The following is a 19,740-nucleotide window of genomic DNA, read 5'->3' as shown; positions in this document are numbered from 1 at the left end:
AGAGACCATAATCAGAAACTATTAAAAGCTGACAGATGACCTGAATTAATGATGGAGACGTTTGCTGAGGTATCGCAACACATCTTCATAGTGAGAGACAGGACAGATTTTTCCTGAACACGGAAATAACTCGCCCAAAGGTCACGCGTATGGAACCACAGGGTCTGCCACCACCCTCCAACCTCCATTTCAAAGCTGCAGGGGCTTTGTCAGAGCCCGCCAGAGGCTGCCTGGAGTCACCCGGGGCTGAGTCTTTAGTGCTTTTGTTTTGCTGCTGGGCGGGTGCGGCGTAGCCACTGCGGCCACCCCGTTCCCCAGGAAGGATGCCCATGTGCTGGTGAGGCCCAGCAGCTCCTGCAGCGTGGGCTGCCGCCCTCACCCCCTGCTCGCCCAGAGGGGAGACGCCTGAAGGTGAAGGGTCCCCCAGGGTGTACCTGCTGGTTTGGACAAGTGCTGAGTCGCCCAGGGACAGGCTGTGTCTCCAGGCAGGCCAGCACGGGGGGTCCAGGTAGAGTCAGAAATGCTTATTGCACAGCAAAGTGATGCCCAAAAGAATAAATTGAGCATGGAAGTGGTTTTTGTCTGATAAAAAGGCTTTTGTTATGAAGTGTAAGGGGTCTGTATGACTTGGGGTATACCACAACTTTCAGAAACAGTCTGACAGCAGTGACCATGCTTGACCAATTTCTCTAAACGCTTTCTCTTTCTTACCATACACTTGGTGCTTCTCTTTCCACTCAGAATTTTAACTTCATCATGTGTTACTTTGAGAAAGATCTATATATAAATATTTTGGCTCATTTAATATGCCTTATGGTATTTTATCACCAGGTCTCTTATTTTCTCCACCATTTGGGGAACTTTTATTTTCAAACAAATCTGATACTCTTTCAGAAGTTCATTTCCAGAATTGAGTGTTTTAGGAAAGATTGCAGGAGTGCTGGTAAAATGGCAGAGTGCTGGGGAGACTCCTGATAAAAGTGTATGTGCTGGCTAGGGACTGGCTGGAATTCTCTTGCATGAATCATAGACCTCCCCAGACAGAGAGACCACGGACGAACAATTCTGGTTTTTACACTGGGTTGGCAAGTTCAGAAAATGTAAATGGAAAAAATTTAAATGAGTAGAATGGACTAGGAAGGAACCAGGTAGCTGCGGAGAGCAGCTCAAGTCCTGGCCACGGCAGCACCCAGGTGTCCGCAGACACTCCCAGGAGGGTTAAAAATTGCATTAGCTTACGAACTGTGCCTGGCAGCAGCCGTTGCCTCCGCTGATTCTCTTCCTCCCCCTTCACTGCTGGCTTTGAACATATGGGAGAGTTCAAACCAATAACATTACTGTCAAGTCCTTCCCTGGTTTTGTTTGCTTGCTGAAATTTTACTGAAGATACTTGATCCTAAATGCAAATAAATCTACCGCATGTCCGTCCTGCTGCCAGCGCTGATCCCAGAGCCAATTACTTGCATGGCATTTGTCATTGTTCCTAAGCTTTACCTTGGCAATTTTATTTAGACAGGGGCATTTTCTGCTGATAAATCTAGCTCGATTACCAAGTCAGAATGTATTTATTAAAACACCAATTAGACCTTCGTCTGTCATCAATCACAACACCTTTAATTCATGCACGGATGCAAAAACTGTTTGAGGCGTTGCGCATGCATGAATGCGTGATCTAAATCAAATTGTCACTTTACCGACATCACCTTATCTTCAGATCTAGAGGCAATCAATTTTTTATTTACCATATGAATAATGTGTGATATTTTTAAAAGCTTCAACACTTCATTTTTTTTGTGTGTTGAAAGGAGAATACTTGCTTCACAAGGCTGGAAACAAAGGTGAGTGTGGAGGTGAGGGCCCGGCCCGTGGAGCACTGGGGTGATGGGACCCCCGTGGGATGGGGGTGATGGGAAGCTGGCTGGGGGGGGCCACTCTGTTCCCACCTGCTGGTAGTCCTGGCTACCTGGGCAGTGCTGTTAATTACTGCTCAAGTGGGGATCAGTTGCTGCAGTTGGCCCCAGCAGAAGAGATAAAGTGTGGAAGAGACATCAAGAGAGCAGTTGAGAGGTTAAAGTTGTGTGGACGAGGACGAAGAAAGGGAATGTGAAGTAGAAATAAAAAACCAAAACCAGCAACAAAACCCTGAAGCAGAAGAAGCATTAAGAAGAAGAAAAGGTGAAAGGACAACGTAAATGGATAAGATTTGATTGAGAACAGTAGGACAGGAAAATGGCTCAAGTGAGGATGGCCACAGCCTGAAAGGTTGGTACAGCCCACGCACACAGAGGTGATGAACGTCTGGGTGCTGAAAAGGTCTCCACCTGCCTCAAAAAGCACATGGGGTGTGAGCGCCGTGTCCTGCCTGGAGACATCGCCCGCCCCAGCCGCGTCTCCGAAAGCTGCTCCTGGCCTAGGGCGATGCCCGGCCCTGCAGCGGAGGCGGCTGGTGGGGCTGCATGGGCCGAGTGGACATTAGCCCCAGCAGCTGTGGCTCCTTCCCACAGGCATGGGTGGCCCTGGCAGCCAGACCCTCGTGCTGCCTTCTGAGCGAGAAAACTCCCTCGTGCCTTTTGGTTCATAATTCATTGCTATCTCCAAACCTGTAGCAACAAAGCTGCTGTTTGTTATTTTGTAAGACAGGCTCAACCATCCATCTTCCCCTGGAGAAAAAAAACCAAACCAAAACCCAAAACCAAAAATAGCCCAAACTTGAGGAAAAAGGGCTGTGAAAACCGTGAAAGCTGAATAAAAGAATATAAATTTGAGAACAATGAGCTCGTCTGCCTGTAAGGTCAGAGCTACATGAGAAAGCAGTCTCCATCCCATTGCATGTTCTTACACATCAACATGTGCTTTCATGTCAAATTTAGTAGGAAAAAAAAAATCAAATTTTTTAATTTTCTTGTGGAATTCTGAAATATCACAACATTGCACTTTTATAAGTCTCAAGCATTATAATTATAATTTTTAAAATTTCTTGTAGAATTCTGAATTCTGAAATATCACAACATTGCATTTTTATGTCTGAAGCATTATAACAGAAAATTAACTATATGTAATGTGATATTAAAACTAATATTATAATATAGATGTCAAAATGAAAGGAGGTGATGAAGTGATCCAGCTGAGCACTTTCCCAGTGCAAATGTCATCAAAATCACCGTGCTCCATTTCAAGACAACAGCATTTATCGGTGAAAAATTGCCTTAGTGTTCAGCCCTTTCTCCCGGGATCTGTCAGAGGTTTCACACATTTGATTACGCTCCCTCTGCGTTTCCAGGTGGGCTCGGAGAGCAAGGGGTGATGGTTTCTTCCCACTGCAGCAGCTTGTTAGAGCGATTAAATGGGGGTGACGCCTGGGACAGGTAGAGGCTGAGGCTGGTGCCAGCCCCAGAAGTGGATGCAGCTACGAGGTAGAACAGCACTTGCCTGCAAGTCACTTACGGATGGCATTTGCATTTGAATAGTGTTACATTTCTGTTAGCCTTTTTCTGGGTGAAGTAATGCAAAAACCTACTTCTCAAAGTTCCTAGAAGTCGAGGAGGAGGAGATCCCCCAGCCTGCTGCGGCAGTGGGGTTTGGGGCAGTTTTAGACACCCCAAAGTTCTTCTGCAACCCCCCCACGATGGAGCATCTCCACTGGCTTGGGGGTTTGCAGAGGGACAGGGTGGGGGGGACCAGGTCTGTCTCCGTCGGGCTGTTTATCCAGGCTTAGCACTACAAAATTCAAACACCATCGTATCTGAGATGGACTTCGTGACAACTAGGGTTAGGGTCTGCGTGCCATTTCTCACAATCAACCTTTGCTGATTTTGGTTTGAAGGTCCTGTGCTAATTTTATTTTATATCATAACTTCTCTCTCCTCCCTAGTTTTCTGCTCACCAGCCATCCCTCTTCGCGGGGATTTCCCGTTCCTGCTTACAGCACGTTTGTTGTGAAAGAGGGAGAGGAAAAGAGAAAAACTGGATGGCTGATGGTTTGTGTGTCAATTATACATCAGAGGCTTTGCTGCTTCTTCAGAAGCTTCTAATAATAATAATTATAATTAGGGCACTGGGAGAGAAATGTGCTGAGATCAGGGAGAAAAGCAGGAAAGCCAGGCCAGAATTAATTAGCCCCTTTTATCTAAGAATCTCAAAGCATTTAGACATTAATTAATGAATTCTGTGGTTAAATCAGCACGATGTTTGGTTTACTGCCAGAGTGGTGGCCGGTCTCGGGTCTCAGCACCCATCCTTGCTCAGCCATAGGTCCTGCGTGGGTTGATGCTCCTGCAGGTACTTCCCTCTCACTGCAAAACCCACAGAAATATTTTTTTTTTCCTATCGGCTCTGTCAGTCACCCTGACAGCACCCAAAACCGGGATGAGGAGGCCCAACCCCATGTGGCAATGCAACTGGGCCGATTTACAGTGCGGGGAACCGTGCGGATCTGTGAGAGACGGGACGTGACAGGATCCCCACCAGCCGCGCGTCCCTGCACGCCCAAAGCTGGTGGCTTCCCGTGGGGAGCAGAGGTTCTCTGCCGACCCAGACCCAAACTCACTGAAACCTGGGCGAGTCCCGGCGCAGCCAGCAGCAGCCTTGCAAGGGTGTTGGCGTGGGGACTCTAGGCTGGAAGTTACTAACTTCTCCCCCAAAATCGCAAGAAGTGAATAGCTGGGTGAATTTAAAAGTCATCTGGGAAATGCTGGGAAAAACACCTGAAGAGCACCAATGGTGTGCTGGCACGGGGATGAATGACTTGCCTCAGCTCTTCTTTTTAATGGCTGTGGTAGTTCTTATTTTTTAATTGATTTCAGTTCAGTGTGCAGCCCTTGCTTTTAGTTAGCACCAGCCTGCATTTTTTCAGTAGAGCTTTATTGATTTCCTTTTCCGTGTGGTCGCTCCACGACACACACGACTGTTGAAAACCGTGCTCCCAGTCTGGAGGAGCTGATGTGGCCCCGAGCCTCAAGCCGCGGCCGACCCTGCTCCCGCCCGGCCGAGGTCAGCGGGAGGGTTTGCGGTTCGAACGCCGCGGTCGCCTTGACCCCGCGTGGTTCTTGCTGTTGAAAACTCGTTGTATCCAGCAAAGGAATGTCTCATGTGTGCGCATGGAAGGTGTGAAGGGCGCTGAGCTCTGCTCATTTCGTTACAGTTCTGATGCAACCTCAGGTTTGTCAGCAGCTTCTAATTACACCCAGATGTGGGGGGGTTACATGGAGGTGGCACATGGCACAGCCTGGAATCAGTAGCCCTTTGTCCCCCATCCCCCTTTCCATGCTCCAAAACATCTTTTAAAAGTGAGGGGTTTTTTAAATAGCTAAACAATGTATTATTTTCCTTTGGTAGGGAGTGGCTGAAGCATTTTGGTTGAACGCTGCTAGAAAAAAAATAAAATCAGTCTGAGGCAAACAGCAGTGAATTTTTTTCTCTAAGTCCTGAGCTCTTTCACATCCCCCTTTGCCATTGACCTGCCCTGCAGTGGCTCCCCGGCTAACGCACAGCAGCTCCCTCTCACATTCGCCGTGCTGCTGGTAGCCCAGCTCTGCAACCTGCTGCCCCTTTCCCCGACTCCCAAAGGGCTTTTTCCTTGCTGATGATGCTGTTGAGGTTTTTATTTCTAACAGGCTGCGTTGCAGCCGTGCATGCCATTATCTGTAATTCCCGAGCCTGGTCCCTGTCTCTCTGTCTGACCGACCGATCGTTTTCCCTCACTTTGATTTCAACTAATTGATGTAATACAGAGAGTAATTTAGTTACTTAAAATGATGAAATTAGATCTTGTATGATGTGTCTAGCATCTCCAACCTCCCTTCCTTGTTAGAATTTTGCTGTTGTATTTCCTTACCGCATAGGCTCTGAAACTCTATGGGCAGAAGGAGTGTATCCTGCAGTAAGTTCACTTCGCTGGAGAGTTCATGTGACTGATAGCTGGCTTTGGATTGAGGCTGTTCACTGGGTTTTGGCAAGTCTGCCTCTGGCACCCCCTGGCACCCTCTGGCTCCCAAGGAGGTGACAGAAGCCATCTCGCTGAGCCCATGTCTGGAGTTGTTTGTCAAAGCGTGCGGGAAGCAGAGGTTTCCACAGCCCGCGCCTGACTGAGTCAAAATCAGGCAAAGGACTTCGCGAAGCAGTAAATTAGGCAGCTGTGCCCACACTTTTTGTTGTGCACCTGCAACAAAGTGGAGCTCAGCTTGCTTGACTTGACATCAGATAATTTTAGAGTACTGTTTTAACTAACAGAGCCAACTTCCTAGCATGGTAATTACTTTGATCCTGGTTGGCACAGATGTATTTTTCATCTATTATTGCTTAATACTGGAACTTTTCTTTTTTTTCTTCCTCTGGTATCTGATGATAGCCTAATGAAAATTATTTTTTCCCCTACCTCATTAAATGCTAAAGGGCAATTCAATTTTCTCTGTAGCGTTCCCTCTCTCTTTAGATTTTCTTAATGTACTGCTCTGGCTAGCCTGATATGTTGTTCTTGTAATGATTATATCAAGGTCTTTTCAGCATAAAACTTAAGCTCATTTTGTAGCTCAAAGTAGAAGCCCACGGCTGGCGATGCCCACAGCCCACACACCCGCTGGGGTTCTGGCTGCGTGACGCTGGGCCGGGGCCAGTGAGGGCAGGGCTGGCAGGGAGGCTGGAAGCCAGGCTGGCCGGGTGGTTTTTGAGAGTGTGTTTAACTGTGCAAACAGCCTTCCCCACCATTTAAAGGTGTCAAGAATGTATTTATCAGAAAGAAATCTGTTCACCTTTGCCCCCCCTTTTTCAGCGGAGTGGAGCAGTTGCTGGGGTTGCCCAGAGGACCCGGCTGGTTTTCGCTCTCCCGGCCGGGCTCTGCCTTTTTCCAGGGCTGTTTGGAGATCTCAGCCTGCAGCCGCCGCCAAGATGCTCTGCACACCTGGAGCATCTGCGCTGGCCACTAGCTCTCCTGCCAAGCCCCCTCCTAGTGAGCCCACCCAGCCCAGCTCGCTGAGCACTGGTGCCGGCGGGAGGTCTCTGCCCGGAGAACCTCTCCAAACCCTGCAGCTCATGCCAGCACCCAGGTTTTTGCTGTCTGCCTCATGAATGGATGAATTTCTGCCTCCCAGTTCACCCATGGTATGCCCATCGTTGGTGAATATTCATTAAGTGAAATTAGCATCTATTAGGTCTTAATTAAGGTATAACAGGCTTGTTTGGTGGTAATGAAGTATATACTCTAGATGTGCCTGATGGCAGCTGCTGGCTCCTCTGCCTGTGCAGCCATCCCTGAGCAGGGTCCATCCCCTCTGCCGGGGGCATGGGGGACTGAACCCCTTTTTTTCCCCACAGCTATGAAGTCACAGCTGTGAGGAGGTGTCTGCGACCCAAGCGTGTGCCGAACATTAGCTCAGGGTTGCAAAGTTTCCTGAGGTGATGGCAGCAACGTCCTGTGCCACTGCAGTGGTCTCAGATGTGGTGTTGGGTATTTGGTGTCGGATGTTCGGTGTTGGGGCTGTTTGGGCACTTGAGGCACGTGCTGGAGTTTTGTTCCTTGGCTGGGGGAGTGCAGCGCTTTCATCTGGGCTTCATGGGCTCTCTGGCTGCTATGGGATGGGGATGGGCTTTGCCTGAATGTCCCTAGGAATTTGCTTAGAAATTATGAGGGAGGTGCCGAAAACTGCCATGCTGAGAGCCAGCGGTGGGATGGAGGAGGAGGTTGCACGGTGTGCTAATGGGAACTGACCTGAGCTGTTACCTTTTCCCTCTCAACTCATTTTTCACCGTTTTTCAGACTTCATTCGGTCCAGCATGGGGTGGGGAAGCAGCAGGAGCGTGTCATCCTGGTGCTGGAGCAGGAGAACATCGCCAGCGCTGCTGGCTGGGAGCTCAGCCCCGCTGTTCCCCAGGGCCGTGGCGGGAGGGAGCCTGGTGTCCGAGGAGGGAAAACACCTCATGAAAGGGCTGCTGGCAGCAGTGGTGCTTGCCAAACATGTTTCCTCCATTAGGATTCACTGCCACCCTTAAATGCACGCAGGCAGCACGGGGAAGATGAGAAGAGAAAAAGTAATTACAGGCGACTGCAGAGCAAACAGAAAAGGAGAGCAGGAGCTGCCCTCCTGCCGGCCAGGAGAGCCGTGACAGGGATGCACTCCCCTCCCGGCGTCGCTGTGTTCCCACCAGCCAGAAACACCCTCACCAGTTCCCTTCCACTGGGTTAATTTTTGCCTTTCCAGTGGGAATAACCAGTTCTGTGTGTGGGAAGGGCAGAGGCGCCGAGGCGGCCCTTGCAGGGAGCCCTCAGCAGCCACAGCGCAGGAAACCCCTCACCGAACTGGAACGTCTGCTGCAATGAGGAGCTGCAGATCAATAGGGCTCATGGATGTGTTTTTCAGGAGCACGTGTGATCAGGGTTTTACAAAGGCTCAGTGGTAATGCCTTTGCCAAAGCTGAGCAAATTATTAAAAAATTTCCATTTAGCCACTATTGACTTCTTTCAGACAAGATACAGAACAGGTCTTGAAGCAAGTCTATAAAATAAATTTAGCCACACAGCTCCACAGACTGAGAGACTCCTTCATCATTGACAAGGCAGAGGAAGGAAGAGGTGAGGAGAGGCTTCCTGACTCCTGTTTTCCCACCAGTTTCTGTAAATGATATGCATCGTGCTTATGGTTGTGAGAAAGGCGGAGGAATGGGCGAGCAGGGCAGTGGCTATCAGCAGTGCAGCTCTTTAACATTTTGCTACCATGAGCTTGCAAACCCCATTCTGCCAGGGTCTGCTCCCAAGGCCTGGGGGTTTGAAATTGGCAGCAACGTGGGGTTTTTTATTTTTCTTTTTTTTTGGTCCCTTTTTTTTGATGGGGACCTGTTTCTGGAGCGGTGGCAGCAAACGGCCACCTTGGACCCTGGTGTGAGGAAGAGATTCCCCATCGGCCTCACCCCCCCGCCGCCGTGCAGGAGCTCTGCAGGAACCCTGGGCCAACTGACCTGGCTCTTCCCCCTCCCCGTTCCCTCCTCCTGCCCTTACACCACCATCACAAGCGCCACAAGTGCCGGGGGACATCACTGGCTACGGGGGCCTGGTTTTCACGGGTGAGACCAGGGGCTGTTTTGCTAGTCTGAACTTGCAAAGCTGAATTATGTATGCTTTTCTTGATCTGGATGATGTTACCAATCTGCATGAGTTGGAAATGATAATTACTTTTTAGTGGGAAGATGGATGCTTCCAAATGACATTTAAATCCATGATTATTGCAGTGGTTTGGTCAGGGAACAGTTGTTCTCAATGCCAGCTCTTCCCCTTCGTCATGGATTACTGCGTTTGGGCAGGTCTCCAGCTGAAAAACAAAAACTCGAGCCATGCGCTACATGAATCAGGAAATAAATGAAGGGGTTCCCATCACCGGTGGGTTATGCAAAGGAAGGACCGTGTTTCCCCAAAGCCTCTGGTTTGTGTGGGACCAAACCCCCCTGCATGGGGAGGCTGCCCCTGAGGTGACATGACTTGTCTGCAGGGTTCAGGGCCTGGGCAGCCGGAGGGGGCTGGAGGCTGCCGGCACTGCCTGCACCCTCTTACAGCTGAAGCTGAGAATAGAGTGTCTGGAGAAATTAGGGGTGCTATAGCTGTCAGCAACGGAAAAGACAGTTTCCCAAGCGCTATTCCTTGGAGGCTGGGGAATCCAGGCACCTTCTGGTACCCAGTTCTCGATTTTATAATGGGCTGTATCTGTCCTTTTTGTTGTGGGAGTGATGTTTATTGAGCTAAGTAGCCAATGGTCCCCTGAATGTTTGACTTCTTACTTCAGAAAAGAACAAATAGCCATATTTAATCAAATGACAGTATAAGAACCGCGATGATGACAGACTAGCATAATAAGGAACATTCTTCTGAGCAGTGAGACCAGCATTGTCTGAACATTTTGTTTTAGGCATGAGGAGCATGTTTTGTTTTGCTTTGTTTCCCGCGGTGAGGAAGGCGTGTGATGCCAGGCCGTGTGCCCCGTGGCAGTGTCATGCCGGGATGCTGCCCATGCTGTCGTGCCTCCACAGCCCCCTGCTCGCTCGCCATGAGCTGGGGGCCAGACCCAAACCCCTAACACTGAATTTCATTGTGATTGCCAAGATTTTACCTCTTAAGATCCAGAGAAATATCAGGGCAAGCTGCCCGTAGCCAGGATCTGTGTGTTTTGCTTTTTGTGCACATGCCTCTGCCGTTCACCTCCCACGTTTAATTTGCTGCAGCCCCTCACACCATGGAGTGATCCCACGCATGTCGTGCTGGGAGGAGACGGGGGAGCCACGCTGGAGGAGCCCCTCTGCTGAAGGACTCACCGGTGGGCTGGCTCCCAGCCTGGCATCGTCCCGTTTCTCCCCGGGGGCAGGGCGGGGATTGCTGCAAGCCAGCTTGCCATGGGGCTGCAGGGAAATGCCACGGAGCCACCGCAATGCCTCTGCGGAGCGGTGATGGTGCCTGACCCTGCAGCGGGGCTGGAATTCCATCTCCACTGCACGGGAGAGCTGCCGGCCATGCCACGTGGCTTGCACGGCTCTGTCCTTGGGCAGAGCCCGTGGCAGGGTGTTTGCCTGTGCTGGTTTGTTATGTGCGTTGCTAACAAGGGGTAGGACTCTGAGGTTGTGCATAAGTGCACGGAGAAGGGTCATAGCAGCATCCTCAGGTTGTTGGTTTTAACCTGAACATGGCAAACAGGGAAAAAATGAGATAGGTTGGACTTAACAGCGTATTTGACCCTGTCCTTGTAAAGGCAGAAGAATGGTGAGGCCGGGAGCGTTCGATGGGATCGGAGCAGCCTGGCATTCCCCGGTGAGACCCCTTGGTCCCTGCAGCCATCTCAGGTACAGCCTGATTCCTTCACCCACCAGCACAGACAGACCCTTCCTGTTCAAACAAGTTTTATTCCCTCCTGTCCAGACTTCATAAAGCCCCATGTGATCTGCTCAGGGTTTGGCCTTGGGTTGGTGGGTGGATGAAGTAGCGGTGAATCATTACAAGCTGGGAAAGCTGCTGGGGCTGCTGAGGCAATGGTTGGTCGCTCTGGTTAAACCCCTGACTGGGTCCTCGTGACTGTTCCCCACCGAGGAGCTCAGAAAACTTTCAGATGCACATTGGGTGTCTGAGCAACACATGCAAGGGGAGCAGATGAAGAAGATCCAGCATTAATGGGAATCAGCCTCTCCTCGAGACTGGGTGGAGATTTTGCTGGCAGTTCGTGGTGACATTCAGGAAAGCTCCTGCTGTGCCAGGTGCTTTCCTCCCTCCCAGCTCTCACGGGTCTCGGCGGTGGGCAAGGAGCCTGTTTCTGGGTGCGGGCGGGGGGGCCTCAGAGCTGTCGGTAACCCTGGGGCACTCTCGTTTGTTCCCCTTGCAGGTGAACCCTCCCGGTGGTCCTCATCCCATTGCGACTGCTGCTGCAAGAACGGCAAAGGCGACAAGGAGGGAGAGAGCGGCACGTCGTGCAACGAGCTGTCGACGTCGAGCTGCGACAGCCAGTCAGAGGCCAGCTCCCCCCAGGAGACCGTCATCTGCGGCCCCGTTACCCGCCAGCCCAACATACAGACTCTGGACCGGCCGGCCAAGAAGGGGCCGGTGCAGCTGCTGCAGCAGTCCGAGATCCGGAGGAAGAGCGACCTGCTCCGGACTCTCACCTCCGGCTCCCGGGAGTCCAACTCCAGCAAGAAAAAAGCAGTGAAGGAGAAGCTCTCCATTGAGGAGGAGCTAGAAAAATGTATCCAGGATTTCCTCAAGATCAAAATCCCAGACAGGTTTCCAGAAAGGAAACATCCCTGGCAATCCGAACTGCTGCGGAAGTACCACCTATAGGCTCAGGGTGGGGAAAGCACACACCTTATTACCGTTAGAGCAAGATTCTAAGTGATATGAAAATAATTCCCGATAATAATTATTTGTTAGGTCACAAAAAAAAAAAAATCCATCTCTATAGTACTGCCTAATTTGCCTATTTCACCCTAATATTTATAGTTATAGGGTAACAATATTTTTCCAGTGGTGGAAGCACAATGACAAACGCTTTTATTTGTAAACTCTTGAGTCTTACACAAGCTGAGTACCTTAAGGGCACAACCAGACCGACCCCAAGAGCTGCTGGCATGCGGCTGCTGCCGGTGCCAGCGGGAAGCTGGCGCGGGAGCAGGCGGTGCCCGGGGTGTCCGTGGGCTGCATGCCTTCTGCGTTCTCCCTGTAGTGCGTTTGTTTGGAGGGATGCACCCCGCTCAAAGAAACAAGCTATGCCATGACAGTTTACCTTAAGCATGTGTATATATATATGTGCATATATATATATGTGTGTATATATATATCTCTGTGTATATATATATGTATATATATATCAATATATATTGCTTAAAGATTTTCTGGCTCTCTCCTTATAACTGCACTTTCTCAGAAAAGAGCATTTTTTAGCAGTCTGTGGATGTTCTGTTTCTTCTTCAGGTCTTTGAGGGTTGAACAGTAGAAAACCCGTCTCACTGTCCCTCTCCCTGCTCCCTCTCTCTCCCCCCTTCTCTGAGACACTGTAAATCCATTTCAGTGGAGCCCAGGGAACAGCGTGTGGGTCTTTGTAACCGTCAGCAAAATATTCTGTTTGTTTTTGAAGATCTTGTTCCCTCCGTGTCCTCCCCACACCTCTTGTCGTGTTTCTCGAGGCTTCCCGGTGCCGGTGGGTTCAAGGCGTGATGGTCCCGGTTGGAAGCTGTAGGGATTCTTCGGGAGCCGGGTGCAGCGGCGGGCGGTGTGGCCATGCCGAGGATGGCTGAGCTCTGCGGGCTCGCCTGTGCCAGGAGCGTTTGGCCCCGGCTGGCAGGGCCAGCGGGCACCACATCCTGGCCAGCGCAGAAGCAAACAGGCCAGTCCTGCACCAATCAGAGCGGGGGGCCCACAGCCCCCGGGGAGGGAAATGGGGCTGTGGGGTGCAACAAGTTGTCCTTGCCAGGCGAGGCGTGAGCACAGCAGCCCGGAGCGGGGAGCGCCCAGGAGCTGGGTGTTAGCAGGTGTCCAAGGCGTAGGGCCAGCAAAACCTGGAGCAGGTACACGTGGGGCTAGGCTGGGCTCAGCGGGGCTGGGCTCAGGGGTGAGCTCGGGCTGCCGGGGCGGGCGAGCCACGGAGTGACGGAAAAATGAATCGCTCCAGCCAACCTATCTTGGCCATAGCTGGGAACAAACCAGCTGGAGTATTTGAGATAAATTATTTGTTTTCTAAAGGCACAGGAAGAAGGAGATTTTATATATATATATATAAAAAAATATGGGAAGTGATAGTGCTGGTAACACAAAGTATTTGATCCTGACTTACTTAGCGTCCTGCAGGTTCCAGGGCTGCCCCCCTCTTAAGTCTGAGACTGCTGCGGAAGTTGATGTCAAGTACGCACAGATTATTTCGTCTGATCGTCGTGCCATTTCGGCGAGGTGGTACCTTGGTGCTCGCAGGGCTCCCCTGCGCCCACGCACCTGCCCGGGGCGTTTGTGTTCTGCCAGAAGAACCGTTGGGTCTGCACGAGGACACAGGCAGAGATTCATACCCAGCGCTCAGCTGCAGACCTTACATGGGTGTTCATTGGTGAGGGTGAAAAATTTTACCAGCAAGAAAGGAAGCGATGCTTGTCTGGAGCGATCCCTAAGTGTGAGCTGGCTGTAGGGAGGGAGAAAAACCCTCCCAGCCGTACCCCTGCCAGCCTTTGGAGAACAGGGCTGGGATGCGGCAGCTCGGTGTCATCTCTGCTGAGGTTTTACACACAAGAAGGTGCTGTTTCTTAGGGTGAACATGCGGTGTCAGCAATGTGGAGCGAGGGCTGTGAAATAGAGGGTCTGATCTGGGGAAAGCTGAGCTCAGGGAGAAAACTCAGCACTTCTTGGGATCAGGCTCTAGAACCAATTCAGGTTTTAAGACGTTCACTCACACTCGAGTGCGGGCATGGTAGTTGGGCAGAACCTCCGCTTCTCTGCTCATATTTCACATGGAAATCAACATTTTGCACAAGATCCACAGATTTGGCTGCTCTTAGTTATTTGTTTGTTCATTTCTAACATTCTTCTTTTCCCACTCAATATTTCCTGCATCTTGCCTCCCAGCTCTGGCACCCAGTGAACAAAACCGGGGAACAAATAGGGCCCTGCCTTGGGATTTCCAGCGGAGTGTGCAGTTTGGGATGGATCACCCCTCTTCCTCAGCAGCAGACTGCAGCTAAAACTTTGTCCTTCCCACCACTCCAGATCATTCCCTGCCTCTTTTTAATATCACAAATATTTGGGCTATAAAATACGTGTGACAGAGTGGGAGAACAGGCGCTGGGTGTGTGTGTGTGTGCGTGCGTGTTCCCAGAGTGACGTTCAGGGTGCACAGGATTGCACGATGATTAATAACTGTAGAAAAATTAGACCAAATGAAATGCGCCCGAATGGGCTTGATTTATGTGGCCTTCACGTCTTCAGTTTTAGATGAAATGGTGATTATTCTCCAGTGCTACACAAAAAAAAAGGTCTTAAACTGCAGAACTTCAGTAGTCACGGGCAGGCCAAGCCTGCTGGGAAGCACAATGCTCGTTGCTGGTCGGGACGGTGTAGGGCGGGGAGCGGGCACCCAGGCGTGTGCGTGCACGCTCGTGGGTGTTCACAGCACCTCCTGCTGCACAGCTGCAGGGGCCCAGTTCTGCTCCAATGTCACATTGCAATTGTTGTACAGGGTGGTTTGGTTTAACAGGGACTCGGGGGCTGTGCTGCACAGCTTTTTGCTCTCAAGACTGGCTGTCAGGCTCGAGATGCCGCGGCCTCTGTGGCAGAGGAGCCCCTGGGCAATGGTGGGGGAGCTGCCCACCCTCCCTGTGGGGTGTTAGCCTAAATGCTCTTCCTCTCCCTCCTTGCCTCACTGCTGCTCTCTGGACCCCCAGTGCCCCATGGCAAGAACCGCACCCCACCAAAGAGCCACGCTTCGGGCACCTTGTTCTGCCACTGTCAGGTGGCCACAGGGCTACCACCGGGCATGGGACCACCACCAGGCATGGGACCCTGCCTGTGGGCAGAGGGTGGAGGAACCTTGGCCAGGGAGAGACAGGCATCAGGGTAATTAAAACCACTGAGCCACGACGGCCCTGTAGTTCACCTGCAGGTGGCAGTGGGTCGGGAAAGAGCGACCGAACCTTCTCCCGCTGGTGGGGTCTGTACAGGCACCAAAATGGTGATTTTTCTTAGCACAGGAGGGTGATGTGTTAACTATGGAAGAGCTTTTCCCCAAAATAATGTCACGCACACATGCATATACATCTATACCCATACAGAAGTACATACCCATACACAGATGTATCCATGCGCCTCGGGGTGAGAGGCCCTTTGGGCCAGGTTGTTCCCCCCGTCCACAGGACGTGGCACCACTCGCTGTTAGAAGGGGCAGGAGAAATTCCTGCAATAGGTGGGCATCCAAACAGCCCCTCAGACCAGCCCCCCGTCTCGGCAGAAGCAGGGAAATGTGGCTGGTGCTCAGCACGTCAGGCACCTTCCCCCCTCCTCGGCTTCTGCCTGGGGCTGGAGGGGAGGGGGGGGGCTGCAGCCCCCCTCTGCTCACCTGCCGACGCGAGGCAACGAGGGAGAGAAGGGAGATGGCTGCAGTGCAGCGGGGGGATGTGGAATGGGAAGAACAGATTGTCTAAAAGGTAGCTGGGCTTTGAGCTTTAAAAATATTCAGCTCAATTCTATTTTGTTTCAGCGAGAGAACCCGTGTCTGTCCCTAGGACATTTTTGGTCACTTATCGGTGGCAAACCAAAATGAAACTCGGTTAACAGAGGACTTTATTCTTTCTAAAATATCTGGGGAGGAAATTGCGCTTTGAGCTACTTTCCACGCATAACAAAGACCAAATATAAGTTCTGTTGAAACTAATTTGAAAACTTACATTGACTTCAGTGGGACTGAGACTCTCCTAAAACACCTCAAGAAAAATGGGCACCGGCCTCAGTGGGGATGAGAGGAAGCCATTAAGCTGTAATAAAATCCAAATCCACTTAGGTTGCTCACAGTGTTCATCACTTCCACGTGTGGCAAACAGGTCTGGTCGTTCGGTGATGGCCTTGCCAGCCAGGCTTTAATTATCAGGGTCTGTTCAGCCTTGCTTAACCTTTGCGTAGGACACGGGGCTGGAGGAGCGTGACAGCTGTATGTACGGGACGAGGACCTGGCCGGGGGGTGACAGAGCCCTCCACAGCTGTGGGTGCACGTGGGGCCCCGGACACTGTCCTGGCCACGAGTGTGGCTGCTGCCTGGGCTCAGCTCAGCTGGGCTCAGCTCAGCTCCCATCACAGCTACACGGATCCCTGCTGGCCTTTACGCCTCTCGTGGCCAGAAATATGTTTTCCAAGGGGCCAAACGCCTCAAGACAGACACTTGAGCAGGACTCAAAGCATCAGGGGGAGACAAAGGGAGAACATTTGAGTTTACATAGACCCATGGGGACCAATTTTTTTTTTTTCCCCTAAATAATCTGCACACACCGAATAGAGGCTTCACAGCACTCTGGAGAACGTTTTGGGGTTTAATTCTAGTTTTGTGAGTCCATTTATTAATTTTCTTTGCAAAGCCGTGGGCTGAAGGAGAAAACAAGGTTGATTTTTATTGGCAATGACCATAATGTAACCGACACCTTCAGCCGTATCTCACACTGCTCTCCTAGCCCCAGAAAGGCTGGAGGAAACTTTCCAATGTCTTACCCTGCCCTGAAGCCCTTTCCACCATTGCGAGTATGCACGTGGACTTGATTTTCAGAGTACTTTATGCATAAGGCCCCATGTATATCATGGTACAAAATAATTGTCCAGTCTTATGGATAGCTTATGCCCCAACGGGGTTTTGTAGATTAATAGAAAAAGAACAAAAAAGCACTTTTAAATTATTTATATTATAAAAAGACATTCTTTATTTTTCTTGGCATCGATATCACTTAGCTAAAAAATCAGTTTATAAGTATGATATTACAGATTTTAAACTATAGCAAACATGAAAAAACAGAATTCAGAATTAAACAGACAAAACCTACCGACGCGAAGCAGAAGGATGGCAAGGCCCAGCTGGTTGGGTGGGAATTGTTGGACTTCAGCGGCGGGGGAGGATCTTCCCCGACGTCCCTTCCCGCGTCCGCCCTGGCCCCGAGGTACGGGGGCAGCGAGGGGGGGCGGCCCCTTCCCCGTGTTTGCAGGACATGCTCCGCCCGGGCACTTGGGTCCGGACAGACGTTCCCGCCTTAGAGGAGCGAGTGCTGCCAGTGCAATATTTTCCCAGCCAACACAGGATTTAGAGGGGGGTTTGGTGACTTTGTGATCTCTTCGGGGCCTTGCTCATGTTACATTTTCGGACCTCATACAAGCACTTAATGACTTTGCTGAGGCTGAGTCAGTCTGTTGCACATTGATGTAGATTAAGTGGCACCCACTGAATTACCTCTCTACTTTCCAATGTGGTTCACTTGTACATAAGTGTAATGTCAAATTGTTTACAGGTTATTTTGTGCGTAATTGTGGAAAAAAAAAAAGTTTTATCTACAAATTTAAAGGAATTGATTTTACTGGAAGGTGTTTAAAAAAATGAATGTGCTTAATACAGTATAGACATCATTGATTATGGTCTCACATGAATGCATGTATCTCCGTGTTGTCAGTCCCCACCAGTGAGGTTATTGGCAATATTCTGCAGTCTGTGAATAGCAAATATGCATAAACTACTGTGACTCTGACAAATATAACTCGGTAACTGTTTCTACTGTGGTATGTAAAAAAAAAAAAAAAAAAATGTAGCTTTTAGCCTGCTGTATTTCCCTGGTACAAATAACAGCATGAAAGAAAGAGAGATGTTGGAAAAAAAAACAAACAAGTCATAGCTGTGACCTGCGTGGAGTCATTTGTGCAATGGCACCTGCCAGGTAGCTGTGGGCCAATTGCCAAAAAAATGCCTATTTATAGAGGCTGGGAGGTGGCAAATGAAGGTGTTGCTATTGCCTTCTGCTCCAGCATCGCTGCTGGCGGAAGAGATGACCTTCTGTTTGGGATGGTGATAAATGGAGAGAGCCACTCCATGCTAATTGTTTCCACGTGCAGGTTAGTGTTACACAATACGCTGGTGAAAAGTGCAGCTATTGGTGTCGTGGCATTGGGCGGCTGAAAACTGCAGCTAATTTGTGTCTTGCCGTGCAAATAAATCGGTGCATATCCACTGTAAGAGCACAGACAAGAATAAATAAGTTGGTATCCTTCAACTGTCATATATACACACACATAAATGTATAGGTAGGTACATCCATGCTTTCCTCCCACTGTGGTTTGGCATCAGTTCATGTTAACCAGTTCCCTGCAGGCTGGGGTTTGCTCTCCCTTGAAGGTGGTGGGTTTTTTTTTTCCTCATTTATTTCTGGGTTAGGCTGAAAAATAACAGTTCAATGGTCACAGGGTGAGATTCTTCTGCCGCCCTGTCTTGAACAGAGATTTTCTGGTGCCGTGATTTGAACATACTTCTGGAAAAGCCACCATTGCATCAGGGCTCACCTGCCAGAGTATTTCCAAGAATGCTTTGAAATACTTTCATCCTCTCTCATTTTAAAGACGCCTTGGCAAGGGATGGCTTCGCTACAGCCAGTGGCTGAGTCACAAATGGAGGAAGCGCAGGGCACAGCAGGAGGAGGAGGAGCATGCAGAGGGAAGGGTGGGACGTCTCTCCTGGACAAGGAGAGGAGCCAGCTGTGCTGGTCCCCACATCATCCCTCCCAGGCAGCTCCCAGGGTCCGCAGATGGTGCCCACTGCGAGGCTTTACGTCCCTCCAGTGGCTGCTGCAAAAAGTAAGAAAGGCTGCGGGGGGGCAGGAGGAAGCTGTTTGCCATCTCTCCCCCAGCAGTGCCGTTCTGGCAATGACAGACTCATAATTTGGGTTTATTATCACCCCTTCTTCCCTTCTGCATGGCTGCCTGGGGGCAGTCAGGGCTTGGGCCCACTGCCATCGCCGCGCAGGGCGGCCCGGCTCGCGTCGCTCTCCCAGCCGCGCAGACACACCAACACGGCTCGCGCCGGGGAGCCTCGCTGTAGGCAAGCTGGCTCTGAAAAAGCCAGAAAACCAGGCAATTGCTCACTTGGGCTGAGTAACCTGGGGTGGTTTTTTTTAATTATTATTTTTAATCTGTGGTACTTGGCTGTTCTTCAGAGGAAGCCCTTTCCAACGGCCCCTTGTGGGAAAAGGGGAGAGATCCCGTCTTTGCAGAGCTGCCCCCATATGGTGCTTCACCCCAGCAGGGATTTGGCTGCTGCAGTGTCTGCACAAGCATATGGAAAGCAAAGCGTGTCTGGAAGCTCCATCCCCTCAGCTGGCGAGGCGCAGTGCTCGCCGCGCTCTGCCCGGCACAGCTTGCTGCACCCGCTCCGCCGCTGGCAGCCTGTGAACGCCCGCGCTGGAGGAGCCACGAGCCAGAGGAGGAGGCGATTCCCGTCCCGGCAGATGACTTGGGAGCAACGGTGACCGTCTGCCTTGGTGACAGCAGGCCAGTGCCTGCAGAGCCAGCAGCAGGGCCCTGCCATCCCCAAACCGCCACCGCCGCGAGCTTCTCCCACATTAACGACCCCTGGTCCGGAGCCATGGAGGTGGGGTGACATGAGGAGACGGTTCTGCTGCTGTTTCTAAACCAGCCCGCTGGTCCGGAGCCCTGGTTACCTGCCTGTTTGCTCAGGATTTGAAACCCGGGTTCATCACCCGCTCGCTGGATGAGCAGCAGGCTCGTCCTCTGCG

At 50.9% G+C, this 19,740-nt stretch overlaps 1 protein-coding gene across 3 annotated transcripts in view; it reads left to right on the top strand.

Moving 5' to 3' along the window:
• KCTD16 (potassium channel tetramerization domain containing 16) overlaps positions 1–18,223 on the top strand; it is an 87,353-nt gene extending 69,130 nt beyond the window's left edge. For all 3 annotated transcript variants that reach the window (XM_074838499.1, XM_074838498.1, XM_074838497.1), the window contains exon 3: positions 11,346–18,223. In XM_074838499.1, coding sequence (XP_074694600.1) covers positions 11,346–11,797 — 452 coding nt within the window. In that variant the 3' untranslated portion in view covers positions 11,798–18,223. The remainder of the gene's footprint in view (positions 1–11,345) is intronic.
• The last annotated feature ends 1,517 nt before the right edge of the window (positions 18,224–19,740 follow it).

Source organism: Strix aluco, chromosome 13 (assembly GCF_031877795.1).
Source record: "Strix aluco isolate bStrAlu1 chromosome 13, bStrAlu1.hap1, whole genome shotgun sequence".
In the NCBI taxonomy this organism is placed as follows: domain Eukaryota; kingdom Metazoa; phylum Chordata; class Aves; order Strigiformes; family Strigidae; genus Strix; species Strix aluco.
Note: the sequence above shows the minus strand (reverse complement) of the source record. Positions and strands in the feature narration are given on the sequence as shown.